Source organism: Microcaecilia unicolor, chromosome 6, assembly GCF_901765095.1.
Source record: "Microcaecilia unicolor chromosome 6, aMicUni1.1, whole genome shotgun sequence".
Taxonomy (NCBI): Eukaryota; Metazoa; Chordata; class Amphibia; order Gymnophiona; family Siphonopidae; genus Microcaecilia; species Microcaecilia unicolor.
The window spans coordinates 291,602,820-291,619,390 of NC_044036.1; the positions used below are offsets into that span (position 1 = coordinate 291,602,820).

Sequence of the window (16,571 nt, forward strand, 5' to 3'; positions counted from 1 at the left end):
TTTGAAATTAACAAATTAAAGCACAATAAAAAAACCCCCAACTTATTTATCAAGAAATGCTGTAAATGTGTATATAGCTGCCCATTAGCTGCAGAATGCACCTGCTTATGTGTAGCAAATACTTCTGCACAAAAATGACAATGACAAGTCCATCTAAAGGTGAAAGGGAAATGGGACTTGATATACCGCCTTTCTGAGGTTTTTGCAACTACATTCAAAGCGGTTTACATATATTCAGGTACTTATTTTGTACCAGGGGCAATGGAGGGTTAAGTAACTTGTCCAGAGACACAAGGAGCTGCAGTGGGAATCAAACTCAGTTCTCCAGGATCAAAGTCCACTGCACTAACCACTAGGCTACTCCTCCACTCCTTTTTAAAGGCAAACAATGTTTGTAGTGACATCTTCAACTTACAGGTGAGCGATGTAATAGACGACAGCCCAACCCTCCATGGGGTATCCTTGGGAAGAGATGTAGTGGTAATCAATCTGAAAGCAGAGGAGACAGTCAGTACAAACCCATTCCTAGCCCATACCCCACTCCTCACTAATGTAATCCCAAGCCCCTTTGTGACAGCTTCTGACAGATGGAAGGTACTTACATAATGATGATATATCAGAGAAACTGTGAAGATACATTACTAATCCTTACAGGTTTAATAGTGTTTTGCAATAAAAACAAATAACAGGTATCAGAGCAATTTCTTGGTTCCTAAGTGCGCCAGTCATATCTCCTTATACTCCTTCAAAAGACAAATCAACGAACACTTACTGCATGGAAGACCAAGGAGAGAGATTTGGTGAAGGGCAGAGCTGCCATCAGCCAATGAATCTTAAATACATCATGCCTACACACAAAAAAAGGAGAAATATCAGAGGAGCAAAAGAACACTACTCCTGGGCAGGGTCTGGCTCCATTATTCACAAGCATATGAAGCATGTAGAGCTGCCAACTTACTCAGTTCCAGGAAGAGGAGGGAGACTTTTGCCCAGTCCTGGATTTAAACTATCATCCTAAAGCTGTTTGATATTTGTAGCCCCCTTGATTCTACATATTGAAATCAGTGATGCAAATCCTATAATGTATCCGGGATGGGGCTGTCAGAAATCCAGGACTGGCCTTTAACCTCCCTCCTGCATTTGGCAGCTTACTCTTGGAGGAATTCTGTGCTACCATGCATTACAGAATTCTGCACTGTGATCAAGAGGAAGTTGCAACCCATATTGCTGTTCTGCATACTTCTCCTCTCCTGCTCCATCTTCAGCACGCACGCCCTTTGTCCCCCCTCCCCCCGCCCACTTGACCTCATACTCATCTCTTTAGTCCCCTCAAACCCCAGCACTTTCAATCTGCAGGCAACTTCTGGCCTGGCATTGATCACCACAAATGGAAGAAGAAGAAATTGGTTATGCTTTGGGCCACACCACCCTCCTCTGCTCTCAATGCAAATTTTGAACAGAAGGGCTCTACAGCGTCCCACGTGGTTCAAAATGTGCATTCAGCAGCCACTTGCTGTCTCCTCCTCTGACTGAGGTGATCAGTACTGGGCCGAGGGTGCTAGAGTGTGTGTGTGGGGGTGGGTTCCAATGTGGAGGAGGTGCTGTGGGATGTGTACAGCAGGAAAGAAGCAAGCTTGTGCCTGTGTGCACGGGACAATGGGATGTGTGCAGCGGGACTGTGAGAGATGGAGAGACTTGTTGTGGCAGCCTTATTTGCCTTACAATCACTCTGTGGTAAGGCCGGGTCTGCTAGGTGTCTTGTTTGCTGAGAAGGAGGGAGAGGGGAGAGAAAGCTGGGGACATGCATGGGAGGGGTCGCTAGCCATTGACAGAGTTATGGGGGAGGGCTGTATGCCATAGTGCGTGTATAACAGGTCATGGTTGAAAAAGCTACTGAGGGAAGAGTGTGTATAGGGCACGTAGTGATTGAGGAAGAACTGATGAGGGAGTTGCAAGAGAGCTATGGGTGTGTGTGATCGGGGAGGGGGGTGAGTGGTTTCAGAACAAGAGATATATGTATGTGTGTGCTAGAGAAAGAGAAATTCTGGAAAGAGAGCTATAGGGGTGTGAGGGCTGGGATGGAGTGTGAGAAGAAAACTATGAGGGGAGGGGATGAGTGAAGACTATGGGGACTGTGTACCTTGCAGGGTTTGAGAAAGAGAGGGATGGAGAAAAACTGGGGATCTTGCTAGGGTGGCGGTGAAAAGAAAGGACGTTGGGTGTCCACTATAGAAATAGGTCAATGGGTACGGGAGACTGAACCTGCCAGGGAGGGAATGAAAACTAATTGGGGAGAGTGTTGCAGGAGGGGGGAGGGTGGCTCAAGACTGGGAATGGAGGAGCCTTGCCTTCATGACAGAGAATTTACCCCGAGACTGGAAATGCAGAACTGTAAAACATTTTACACAGAATTTTAAAAACTTTTTATGCAGAATTCCCTTATGCAGGAAGAGCAGCTGTGAACACACTGAGTGGAGGCAGCAGTGGCCAAGTATCATAAGGATCCCAAGCAGGGCCAAGAGCACAGAATATCACATTAAGAGTGATTGCTGGATTATTTAACCTGGTATTACTACATACTCAGGAAGTCTGTATATTCTCGACTCCTGCAATGTGAGCCATTGACAATGCCTGAAGATGTTGCTCGGGCCCAATGACTCCTCATGCCCCTCAAAAATTGACATAAGCTACCGCACCACCAAAATGATTAAGGTCTCCATCCTGAAGTGAGGAATCTGCAGAGCTCAATTCAAAGATGAGAATTAGCCAAAAACCAACCTCTTTCTTTGGTACCACAAAATAAATTGAGTTATTGACCTTGACCTCAAGCTTGAATGGGTAAGGGAGCAACAGTTCATAGTGCAAGCAGATTTTCCAGGGTATTTAAATATTGTGAATATTTTGGCTAGCACCCAGCAGGGAGAAGCTAAAAAGGTATTTGCAAGGCGGTGAAAAAATTCCAACTTGCACTCTGCTTTCATATGCAAGACCCACTGGTTGGAAATAATTATAATCCACTCCTTGAAAAGCTGGACCCTACCCAGCGGCGTACCAAGGGTAGGCGGTGAATGCCAATGTCCCGTGTGTGGGCAATGAGGGTGCAACCAACTCCCCCCCCCCCCCCCCGCAGCTTCCCCTTCTATCAAGCCAAAATCCAAAAAGCCTTTAAACATGGCTTTCTCTCTCTTAGAGGTGGCCAGCAGCATTAGCAATTCACGTAATGCTGCCTGCGCCATTCTCAGAGCCTTCCCTTTGCCATGTCCTACCCCTCTGACATCACTTCTCAGTTCCACAGGGGCTGAATGTGGCAAAGGGAAGGCTCTGGGAATGGCACAGGCTGAGTTATGTGAATCACTAACACTGCCAGCCACCTCTAAAGGGGAGAAAGCCAAGTGTAAAAGGTAGACTGCGAGGAAGGGGGGAGGTTCGAGAGAGAGGGTGTTAAAACAAAAAAAAAAAAAAAAAAAGAAGATCTGCTCCAAGTGTGTTAGGTAAGTCACTGCTCCTATCCACTCTGTCAAGAGGTGAACCTCCAAGCTTTTATTTGGGGTTTTTAAAGGTTCCTGCAGCCTGACCCTGGGATCCTTTCTTGCGGTAAAAAGGAAAGGAAGATTTCTTTTGTTTTGTGGATGACAGCACTGTGAACCAGCCGTCCTGCCTGATCTAACATCTTACCTCTCTGAAGCATGCTTATGTTGGAGTGCTCTAAGTACCTCGTGGTCTGTCTTCCTGCAGCCTTTGTGAAATATGGGGTCCAGAGTGAAAGCAAAGATGAAAACATCTTAAAGCATAACTAGGAATTAAAGAGTCTCCCTGAAGCTTCAGTTTCATTCCTCTGGAATGCTCATAGCAGTAGAAAAATCAGATACCTACCTGCGCTTACGGAGAATGTGAGCCCAGATAATCCCAGACAAGAAGAAAAAGAGAGCCATGGAAATATAGAGCTTGGGCAGAGGGATCTCATCAGCTGACAGGTAGCTTTCTGGATTCTTCTCAGTGATCAAAATCTGCAAAGTACAGACACGGGGGAAGGTTATTTTCTTCAACAGGGCAACTAGGCTGCCAAGCACATAGACACATATTATGCTTTTATAAAATCTTACTCCAGGGAAAGCAGGGACACGCAATTGCATCTGCTCTGAGGCAGGTGTATATATGCATTACTAAGAAACACTATGTATTTTCTAAAATACATAATAAGACTTCCACTCCCGTCTCTGGAACATCTACACATTATCTTCTTAAAAAGCTAAGCTATGACTTCTCTGCATCTTCCTTTTTACAGGTTTATCAGATAATTTTATAAGTATTGAGCACATAAAATGCTATCCCACATGCTGAAGTCCCTTATAAAATAGAGCCTAAATCTGAGCTCCACAAACTTTTTGGACTGAGGGCCACATTAGATCTTTTCAGATCACTGAGGATTTCCTGTGTGGCTGGAAGTTGGGGGGGGGGGGGGGGGGGGGGAGGAGAGAGATCCCCTCTGCTCTCCCAGAAGTACCTCATCTTAGTTCTTGGCCTGTAATCCTATGCTTCTGAAGCTCAAGGACAATAATTTGGAGATCCCAGAATAGAGGAGAACAATCTTACATCTCTCCTTTTCGCTTGTTTCCCACCCCACTTGTTCTGTACCTTCTCTTATCCCCCTGGGCCCAGCCTCTATCCATCCCATCTTCTCTTCCCCCCCCCCCCCCAATGAGTTCAGCATCTCTCCCCGTTTCTTCCCTCCCTCTTACGTGTTCTTGTACTGACCGCTCCCCACCTCACAGTCCTTTAACATTCCTTTATCTACAGTGGTTTTGGGAGCAATTTACAAATGCTATTTCTCATGGAACCAGAACCTTCCCTCTGCTCAATCCTGTCTCCTTCCTGTTTCTTTTTTTTTTTTAATTTATTAAATTTTTATTCAAAGTTTACAGGAAAAAGAGCATTGCATTAGTCCACAATATTGAACAGCAACCAAATACACTATATAGTCAACATTTAAATCCCCTGCCCCACCCGCCCATAGGCCTCCAATCTGGACCAATCTTCTGCTTCTTTATTAAATCTTTCTTGTTTAAGATCTATCAATTTCTCCATTCAAGCAGTAAATTCCAAACATTCTCTCTATGCCCGCGCAGCAGGGGCCTCGACTGGTTTTCTGTGGCCTGCTATAATGCTTTTCACTGTCATTATACCTATTTTATCAATCTTTTATTGCTTTTATTCAGTCTTCTTGGCGCAACAGACAAGTTTCCCCTTCCTGTTTCTGCCTGGGACAGAACACAGAAAGAGAGAAGGCTCAGGAGCTGTTGAGAGGGAGCATTTATAAATTGTTGCCGGTATTGCTAGAGGTAAAGGCTAGTTCAACGACTGCAGAAGGGAGATTGGGGGAGGGGGGGGGGGGCAAAGAAGCAGCCTGGCCTGGGGGAAACAGGTCATGGGCTGGTTTTGGCCTGTGAGTCATAATTTAAGGACTTGGCCTAAATACACACTGACGTTTGACAGAGATTCTGCTATCAGAGGCTTCCACAAACAGCTGCAGAGTATTCAGATACATTGCACCCTCCTCAATATGCCTCTCGAACACTGCAATGGGCAGGGGGAGGAGTAATATCAGACATATAGGATTTTGGATCGTGGTCACAGCCTCAGCATTTGATTTAGTTGAAGTGTACCAATGGTGGGGGCAGTCCGCCCCAGGCGCAGACATCAAGGGCGTGCGAGCAGGCACATGACCTGTTCCGGGTCAGCAGAGCTGACAGACATGCACCTGATCCACACACACCCTTGCTTGGAGGAGGAAGGTGCTCCACCCCGGGTGGCAAGGTACACCACTGAGTTGATCACAAGTTATTGTGTGATTATATTCCATCAGCCTTAAGGGGTCAGGTTTCTGAACGAGTCAAATCATTTTTATGAAACAGATCCTTCCTGGTGGCTTTTCAGTCTAAGGTTTCTAAAGTTTTTCAGATTGTGGTGTTCTGCAAGGTTCTTCACTTTCTCCTTTACTTTTTAATATTTTTCTGCACCCATTTATTACAATTATTCAGAATTTTGACATTCAAGTTTGCTGCTATGCAGATGATATTATTTTAATTACTAAAGTCTCCCTGGCTACTTTTGATCTTACTAATTTACATGCATGTCTGGAATCAATGGCTACATTGCTCAATGATTACAAATACATTTTAAACGTAGATAAAACAGCAGTCTGCTGGATAACAGGACAGGGTAACCATCCAAACCACTCTTCCTATTCTATTTTGTAAATCCATTCCAATAGTGAATAGTTTTTGTTACTTAGGGACTCTCAATTATAAGTTGTCTTTTTATGAGCAAATTTCAGCTTTGTCAAAGAGGTATTTTTGTATACAACAATTATGATCTATCAAACATTATATTAATGAAGTTGCAATGCATGCACTGGTTCATGCATTCTTACGTTTCTAGGTTAAACTACAAGAATATGGTTATATTGGTTCTTCTCATTACAATCTTAAGCACTTGTAAACGAACCAAAACACTGCTCTGAGAATTTTTGGCAATGTGCAGAAGTTTAATCAGATTTCTCCTCTTATCTTGAACTTTCATTTATTACCTACATACTATATAATTCATTAAAAAAAATTCTTATTATTGCTCACAGAGCACATTATAAACATATTTCTCTTTAGTTAAGTGCTAATCTACACACACCATCTAAAGCCTTGAGATCTTTACAAGCCTACCACCAGTTGCTAGTGCTCCATGGGAATCCACACGCACGAGTGTTTGCAAGCATTGCCCTACCTTATAGAATAATCTACCCAAAGTTATTTAAGCGGAAATGGTTTTGAAAAATTTTTTTTTTTAAATTTAAAATCTACTTTGTTAAATTGGCATTCCATTTACAATTTGAGGAGGAATGGAAGGTTTATTAGCGGACCTGGGGATGCAGAGTTACATGATTTTTTTTATTTCTTCTTCTTGGAATGTGTGAGTTAAGCCTATCGTATTTAAAGATTATGGCATTCCTTTTTAAATATTTTATCTTATTTTATTGTAAACTGTCTAAATCTACTTAGGCTTGGCAGTATAACAAATTTTAATAAATTATAATTGTAATTTAGACCACAGAAATAATATTGTGCTCTAGCTCAACAGGAAAGGAAAGGCAGGTTCTCAGGTCATGCAAGTAAACATATGAAGGGAAGCGTATACTGGGCCTGACCACGAAGATAACCGCATGGTCAAAACAATGCAGCCCAGAGGGGGCAGCACAGTGTTGCTCATGTCCAGAGTAGAGGTATCAATAAACACGTCCTCTCCTGCAGCATGAGGCTCACTCTCACTTCTAGATTTATAGCAAAGAAAAAAGTGTAGGTTCCAAGCCATAAACTGAAGTCAGTCCTTTTATGGCCATTTTGGTTGACACCCTCACTAGGGACATTTTTACATTACTCACATCGAGACTGAAGAGCAGCCTGCTTCCGGTATTTCCTTGGCAGGCATGGAAGAGGAGGCTGTACAGACCCTCCTGGTCATCAGAGCTCACATTAAAATAAAACTGAAAAGAAAGAAAAAAAAGAAAAGAAAAGGAGTCAGGTGAATGCACATTAGAACTCGCAAACAAAAACCTTACATGGTGCCAGTGGATAGATCCTAAGCTCTCCGGTCAGCTTTGCACAGAACTAACTACTATCATTTCCTCCTGCTGGAACTGTGTGCTTCTGCATAATAGGAATTTAGTTTTAGGAACCCTCAACATCTGCACCAAGATGTAGTAAGAGGCCAGAGCTCTCAGCACACCCAGCCAGTCAGGTTTTGAGGATATCCTGAATGAATATGCACGAGATAGATTTGCAAATAATGGAGGTAGTGTGTGCAAATTTCTCTTGTGCATATTCATTGTGGTTATCTTGAAAATCTGACTGGCTGGGTATATATAACATAGTAACGTAGTAGATGACGGCAGAGAAAGACCTGTACGGTCCATCCAGTCTGCCTAACAAGGTAAACTCATATGTTCTACTTTATGTGTGTTCCTGACTTTGATTTGCATCTGCTATTTTCAGGCAGAAGTCTGCCCAGCACTAGCCCCACCTCCCACCACCGGCTCTGCCACCCAATCTCCGCTAAGCTTCTGAGGAACCATTCCTTCCAAACAGGATTCCTTTATGTTTATCCCACGCATTTTTGAATTCTGTTACCGTTTTCATCTCCACCGCCTCCCGCGGGAGGGCATTCCAAGTATCCACCACTCTCTCCGTGAAAAAATACTTCCTGACATTTTTCTTGAGTCTGCCCCCCTTCAATCTCATTTCATGTCCTCTAGTTCTACCGCCTTCCCATCTCCAGAAAAGGTTCATTTGCGGATTAATACCTTTCAAATATTTGAACGTCTGTATCATATCACCCGTTTCTCCTTTCCTCTAGGGTATACATGTTCAGGTCAGCAAATCTCTCCTCGTACATCTTGTAACGCAAATCCCATACCATTTTTGTAGCTTTTCTTTGCACCGCTTCAATTCTTTTTACATCCTTAGCAAGATACGGCCTCCAAAACTGAATATACTCCAGGTGGGGCCTCACCAACGGACTTATACAGGGGCATCAACACCTCCTTACTTCTGCTGGTCACACCTCTCTAGCCTAGCAACAGCCTAGCAACCTTCAAGCTAAGGCCACCGCCTTGTCATACTGTTTCGTCGCCTTCAGATCCTCAGATACTATCACCCCAAGATCCCTCTCCCTGTCTGTACATAGACTCTCACCGCCTAACACATACGTCTCCCTTGGGTTTCTATTCCCTAAGTGCATCAACAAGTTGCAAATGCATACGTACAGTGGGAAATACAAAATGTTACTCCAGGAACCATTCATGGATCAACATTGGACATATCAATGGTTAAGGAGAGGTGAATTTAAACTCCGGGTTTAGCGATTGATATTGCAGCCCTGGCAGCAGATTACATACAAGATGGTTTAGAGCAAGCATTGAAAAAACTGGTGCAACAGTCACCTGTAGATTCTGTAAGAAAGAGCTAGAACTCATTTTGTGGCTGTGAACTGCTGATGGCAGAAAGTTTTTATACAGAAAGGCTCAACAAGGTGGTACGTCTCATTCATTGAAAACTCTAAGGATTACAATATCAGTATACCAGAAAAGCACTGGTAACATCACCCTAAGAGAATTGTGGAAAAGAAAGAGGTTATGATCACCTGGGACATCCCCATTTTGACCAATAAGAAACTGGATGCCAGAAAACCTGATATAGTGATAAAAGAAAAAAACAACAGCACTGAGAAGTGTCGGCCCCAAGCAGTTACTCGGTGAATCGCAAAGAGAGAAAGGGACAACCCCCCCCCCCCCCCAAGTACAAAGAAATGCAGTCCGAGACTAAGACAATATAACAAAGATACAGACATTTTTAATCGTTTTGGGTGCTACAGACGATCAAAAAGAACCTCCAAGCGCACCTGAATAAATTGCCTATACATGTTACATCTTACGAACTCCAGAAAGAAGCTCTTTTTTGGCATAATGCAAGTACTATGGTGAGCATTAGCAGTAAATTTAAGAGTCTGAGATCATACTCCACATGCCCTGGCTTAGGAATGAAGTTCATTCCTGTTATGGTTATGTACAAAACTAACCCACTTGGTTATATACCACTATATGGCAGTGGCGTAGCCAGACAGCCAATTTTGGGTGGGCTTGAGCCTAAAGTGGGTGGGCACAAAATTATCTCTGCCCCGCCATACCTCCACCTCAAAATATAAATACTTTAGCTAATGAGGATCCTCAAGCTCTGTTAGCTGAAGACTTTCTCCGAAGGCAATTAATACCAATCGGTCCACCACTTTTCTCTCTTCCTCGCCTCCAGTCCCCGGTCTGGCACCTCTCCCTAGCTGCACCCGATTGACAATTAATACCTTTAATTAAATTTAGATAGTAGATATGTATCAAATGTCAAAGAATTTTAGACATTAGATATGTCATATGTCAAAGAATAAAGTGGTTGCTCAAAGCATATACTAACCACAATCGCTCAACTGCAAAACACTATGCACAAATTTGTGCAAAAACACACTCAGAACCTTACTGTATCATAAATATTACACTGGGCAGACCCTAATACACCAATATACTGATACAGAAAATGCAGACCGTCAACAATATGAAACAAGGGATCATATCACAATTCTCATGTAGAGCCACTAAACACCTTTTTAGGGTGGATAGTGTTCACAATGAGCTCCTTTTATTAACGACCATATATAGATCCTTCAAGAGGTAGTGTGTCTACACCATTTCTGATGTTTTGGTGCCACCTCAGTAAGGCCAACACACATTCTCTCCACTGCAAAACACTATACACAAACTTGTGCAAAAGCACACTCATAACCTTACCAAATCATAACAGCACTAATTCCAAGGACAGGACGAGCTACAACCTTATGCGTGGAAACGCAGCACTATAATTACACCGGGCTCTAAAACACCAGTACACAACCTAGTGAAACATAAAACAAAACAAAAAAAAACTGATATATTCCAATTAATAAATCCTGAATTAAAAAATGTTTTCTACCTTTGTTGTCTGATCATTTAGTTTTTCTATTTGCTTTGGCCCCAGTGACTTCTTCTGTTTTATGCAGTGTCTTCTTTCTATTTGATATTTTTTCACTCACCATGTCCACCATCCTCCTGTGTCCTGTTCTCTCCCCCTGCCCTCCCCTCTCCTCATCCATGTCCAGCAATTTCCTCTCTCCCCTCCATCCATCCATGTCCTGATGTCCAGCAATTTCCTGTCTCCCCTCCCCTCCAGCGATCTGGTCTCTCCCCACCGCCGCCCTCTTCTTCATGTCCAGCGATCTGTTCTCTCCCTCTCCCTCCCCCTGCCGTGATGGCCAGCGATTCTCCCTGCCCTCCCTCAGCTCCCCTCTCCCTCCCCCTGCCGTGATGGCCAGCGATTCTCCCTGCCCTCCCTCAGCTCCCCTCTCCCTCCCATCCCATCCATGGCCAGCGATTCTCCCTGCCCTCCCTCAGCTCCCCTCTTCCTCCCCCTGCCCTCCCATCTCATCCATGGCCAGCCATTCTCCCTGCCCTCCCTCAGCTCCCCAACAGCCCTCCGAGTCCTCTCAGTTCCCCCTCCCCTCCCATCCATGGCCAGTGATTCTCCCTGCCCTCCCTCAGCTCCCCAACAGCCCTCTGAGTCCTCTCCATTCCCCCCTCCCCTCCCATCCATGGCCAGTGATTCTCCCTGCCCTCCCATCCCATCCATGGCCAGCCATTCTCCCTGCCCTCCCTCAGCTCCCCAACAGCCCTCCGAGTCCTCTCCATTCCCCCCTCCCCTCCCATCCATGGTCAGCGATTCTCCCTGCCCTCCCTCAGCTCCCCAACAGCCCTCTTGAATCCTCTCTGTTCCCCCCTCCCCTCCCATCCATGGCCAACGATTCTCCCTGCCCTCCCTCAGCTCCCCAACAGCCCGAGTCCTCTCCATCCACCCTCCCCCGCGTGCACACGAGTGTGTTGAACCTGTCCTTTTTCTTTCAGTAGCAGCGAGCGGCGTGAACATAGTAGATGACGGCAGAAAAAGACCTGCACGGTCCATCCAGTCTGCCCAACAAGACAACTCATGTGTGCTACTTTTGTGTATACCCTACTTTGATTTGTACCTGTGCTCTTCAGGGCACAGACCGTATAAGTCTGCCCAGCACTAGCCCCGCCTCCCAACCACTGGCTCTGGCACAGACCATATGTCTGCCCAGCACTATCCCCGCCTCCCAACCTCCAGTCCCGCCTCCCACCACTGGCTCTGGCACAGACCGTATAAGTCTGCCCCACACTATCCCCGCCTCCCAACCTCCAGCCCCGCCTCCCACTACCGGCTCTGCTATCCAATCTCGGTTAAGCTCCTGAGAATCCTTTCCTTCTGAACAGGATTCCTTTATGTTTATCCCACGCATGTTTGAATTCCGTTACCGTTTTCCTCTCCACCACCTCCCGTGGGAGGGCATTCCAAGCATCCACCACTCTCTCCGTGAAGAAATACTTCCTGACATTTTTCTTGAGTCTGCCCCCCTTCAATCTCATTTCATGTCCTCTCGTTCTACCTCCTTCGTATCTCCGGAAAAGGTTCGTTTGCGGATTAATACCTTTCAAATATTTGAACATCTGTATCATATCACCCGTTTCTCCTTTCCTCCAGGGTATACATGTTCAGGTCCGCAAGTCTCTCCTCATACGTCTTGTTAGGCAAATCCCATACCATTCTCGTAGCTTTTCTTTGCACCGCTTCGATTCTTTTTACATCCTTAGCAAGGAACTGCAAGTTCACGAGCTTCAAGTTCTCCCTTCCCTGTCTTCACATAGTGTCTGACCCGCCTTTGCGGAAACAGGAAATACGTCATCGTAAAGGCGGGACGGACGCTGTGTGAAGAGGAAAGGGAGAACTTGAAGCAGTGTCTTCAAGTCGCTCGCTGCTACTGAAAAGAAAAAGGACAGGTTCAACGCTCTTGTGTGGGGGGGACGGAACGGAGGGGGGGACGGAACGGAGGGGGGGACGGAATGAAGGAGGAGCGGAGGAGGGCTGCCGGTCGGGCCGAGGGAGGGAAGGAGGCGCGCCACGCGGGGCCTCTTAGAGCGCGAGGCCCTGTCACTCGCACAGCCCTAAGACTGGCTCGACTCGGGGTGCACCAATCCTGGGTGGGGCTTGGGCTTAAGTGGGTGGGCCTGGGCCCACCCGTGGCTACGCCCCTGCTATATGGTCATATACCACTTGTACAGCTGTGTGCTTCAAGCAGATAAACTTAACCAAAGCTCCCCTCATTCACACAAGCATACTGGAAAAATGATTAGTTATTTTAATATTTATTGCATCAGCACTGCATGTCCTCAGGACTGACTTGAGAATCCCTGATATATGTATATCTCAAAAGTATTTAGTAGTCGATATGATCAATTACATTTGGAATTTGGGAAGAACGGTACAGATGGTTTAAGAGGTAATGGAAGAGTCAATGTACTTGAGGCAATGGAGGATTAAGTGACTTGCCCAAGATCACAAACAGCAGCAGTAGGATTTAAACTGAGCTTTCATGGTTGTCAATCCTGCGCTCTAACCACTCCATTAATGTAAAGGAACAATTAACCCTGAGTCAGGTAAACTCCTTATCCCTTAGATGTAGCTTCCCTGCTTAGGTTTTACCTGATATTTTTATTTTCATTTGTCCTACTAGACTAATCCAGAACCTGTGGCTTTGTGCCCATCAACCAGAAGATGGAGAAAAAGAACAAAGACTTGTGAGCCCTGCCCTATAAGGACACTGTGTTGCTTCAGGTCTTCAGTATTTTGAATGTCAAAGCAACAGAGATGAGGAGAATAATTCTGCAACTATTTTTTTAAAATATGGTTTAGATACAATAAAAATTAACGAAGAAACAAACACATAACAAGACGCCTATTACTACACTAACAAAGTTCAGAGAGCCCTTTAAAGTGGCGGCAGAATACAAGGACAAGCAAGAAGGCCTCAAAATCAGAAAATACCCCATTTCTACCATCCCCACCCCCCAATTTAAAATAATGAGTGGAGTGGAACGGGTAGACATGAATCGCTTGTTTACTCTTTCCAAAAATACTAGGGCTAGGGAGCTTGCAATGAAGCCACTAAGTAGTAAATTTAAAACAAATCTGAGAAAATATTTCTTCACTCAACGTGTAATTAAACTCTGGAATTTGTTACCGGAGAATGTGGTAAAAGCAGTTAGCGGGGGTTTAAAAAAAAAAAAAAAGGTTTGGAGAGCTTCCCAAAAGAAAAGTCCATAAGCCATTATTAAGATGGACTTGTGGAAAATCCACTGCTTATTTCTAGGATAAACAGCATAAAATGTATTGTACTGTTTTGAGATCTTGCTAGGTTCTTGTAACCTGGATTGGTCACTGTTGGAAAAAGGATGCTGGGCTTGATGGACCTTCACTCTGTCCCAGTATGGCAACACTTATGTACTTATGCCTGAGGAGATCTTCTCATTTTGGAGGGAGCCCCTGGTGGACCTTGTATAGTGCAGTCAGTGGGTCTTTTTGGTCCCAATAGCCTCTATTTTGAGCGTGAACTGTGAACCAGGCCAAGACCCAACAAGCAGCTACCTTATAGACAAAATAAAAGTGACATTTAGTGGTGCCTTGCAAACCTACAGGTCACAGGTATAAACGCGGGGTGGGTATATAGATTTATAAGGATCTGAATGCAGGGTGGGTATATAGATTTATAAGTATCTTTACTACATTGTTTAAGTTTTGAAGACTGCTTGGTTTTTGTCGTTAAAAGGTTTTTGCTCTTTTTATTGTAAATCTACATGTTTTATAGTGTTGAAGAAATTGATATTTTTATGAAGGACCTCTAATAGAAATACCTTAAAAACGTATATCTGAATGGATGAGAGAAACTTGTCAAACATTTTTAGTATTCTGAAAACTAAGGTCTAGAGCCCATACAGAGCTAAAAGAATTATTTATCAAGTTACTTTTCTAGCTTTGGTGTTGCATACCAGGGAAGGAAAATATTTAGTGGATGTTGACGCCATGTTTCAGCTATGGCATCTGTTGCTAAAGCTTTTCCCTTCCTTTACCTACTACAGCATTTCCCAAGTTGGTCTTGGAGTACCCCCCTTGCCAGTCAGGTTTTCAGGATATTCACAATGAATATACGTAACATTGATCTGCATACACTGCTTCCATTGTATACAAATGGTTTATGGTTTACTTGTGCTTGATATTCCGCCATATATAACTAGTAGATCACAGCAGCTTACAAAATTAAAAATAAAAAAGAGAATCAGAAGAACTACAAATTGTGACAGGAAAGAATACACAGTCATATACTCATACATACCTAAGAGTAAACATGGGAAAGGGCAAGGGTGGGCAAGCCAAGGTAAGGAAAAGAAAAAAAGAACAAACCGTAAGGGCAACAGCCACTCCAACCTAATGTAAAAAAAAAAAAAGTCCTTTTTCAAGAGCCAAGTCTTCAACAGAAGTTTAAAACAAATTGCTCAGATTGAATAGGCAGGGGAAGGGAATTCCACAATGAAGAGGAGACAAAAAAGAAAGCATGGTGCCTTCAAGTTATGCATTTCTAGGACTGAGGAGAATGAGTCAGAAATCATTAAGAGAACAGAGTAAATGAGATGGGCAATAGGGAATTGTAAGATTTGATAAGTAAGGAGGGACACCAATCTTAAAGCCTTGAAAGTGAGGAGCTTGAAAATAACACGCTGTTCGACCACAAGCCAGTGATACTTCTGCAGTAAAGGGGGGGGGGGGGGGGGGTAACATGATGGAACCTACATATATGACAAACATAGATAGCAGTGTTTTGGAGTGACTGGAGAGGGTGACAAAAGTTAAGTAATAGAGAACAGAATCAGCGAGTGGTCCGACTACAGGACCTGTATAAAGAAAAGAAGGCTGGTTTGAAACGAGTGTCTGAAGGGGAAAGAAGCAAATCAAGGGTATGGCTGTCTTGGCAAGCAGAGATAGAAACCATTGGTTAAGATTAAGATCAGAAAGAAATGAAAGAAAATGTCTATCGCGATGCCCCTATGAGACTAAGGGGCATCAACATGATGCTGAAATCACTCAAAAAAGAACATTAGGGAAGTGAACAGTGGCAGCAATAATGGCCTGAAGATAGGACTCAACTAGTCTGGGGTAAGGAAGGAGGACAGTTAAATAAGAGAAAAGCAAAGGTGTGGAGTTCGTACGGACCACTAAGGTTTCGGTGCAAGTTGAAGAGGGGAGCTCAGTAGAATAAAATACTCTTTCATGTATATTCATTGTGGACATCCTGAAAACCTAATTGGCAAGCGGATACTATAGGACCAAATTGGGAAACACTGGTCTACTATAATAATTCTGTATCTTTCTGTTGTAAGAAATCGCAAAATACTGAAAAGATCTGACCTTCAATTCCCAGTCTTCTGTTGAAAGGTCAGATCTGCTAAGTTCCTCAGTTTGAATGTGCTATTTTCTCAAAGTACATCAGATATTTAATAAATATTCTTTTGCCCATGAAAAGTACCACCACTTCTTTCATCAAGGCTACACTTTTTGACCCTTTTTGTTGGCTAAACTAGCCTAGGAAACTTTACTCCCCCTACCCCAATTGTATATTCCAACAATGTGATTTCAGAGATGAAATCACTACATTTTGTACTAAATCATTACAGCTCAGTACTGAAGGAGCTGGCTTTCTCTATGGGAAACAGATCTCCTCTCCCTCTATTAGTTGCTTGCCAGCTTCAGAGTTGCAGAAGCATGAAGTAATTGAGCCGGCTTTTCAAACTAGACAGCCGGTTACCTCTGACAAGCAGCTTGCTGGTGCGTTCCTGGACAGAAACTGAAATCTTCACCTCATACTTCACAGGGTCTCGTGTGTCTGAAATTCTATGCAGTCCTGACCAGCCTGGAGGCACCAGTAAACTGTGCTGATGTTGGATCCTGATAGGGTGGGATCTTGACCCCTTGTAATATGACCTGTATACAGTACTTGGGATTGTGCAAGTGAAAAGGAATACATAACACCTCAATCTATAC

General features: G+C 44.0%; 1 protein-coding gene across 1 annotated transcript in view; it reads right to left on the reverse strand.

Annotated features, from left to right (window-relative positions):
* GPR107 (G protein-coupled receptor 107) overlaps positions 1 to 16,571 on the reverse strand; it is an 88,184-nt gene that overhangs the window by 46,831 nt on the left and 24,782 nt on the right. The window contains exons 8-11 of the mRNA XM_030207846.1: positions 7,433 to 7,534; positions 3,874 to 4,007; positions 773 to 848; positions 416 to 489 (exon numbers count right to left, since the gene is read on the reverse strand). Of these exons, the coding sequence (XP_030063706.1) occupies positions 416 to 489; positions 773 to 848; positions 3,874 to 4,007; positions 7,433 to 7,534 (386 nt within the window). The remainder of the gene's footprint in view (positions 1 to 415; positions 490 to 772; positions 849 to 3,873; positions 4,008 to 7,432; positions 7,535 to 16,571) is intronic.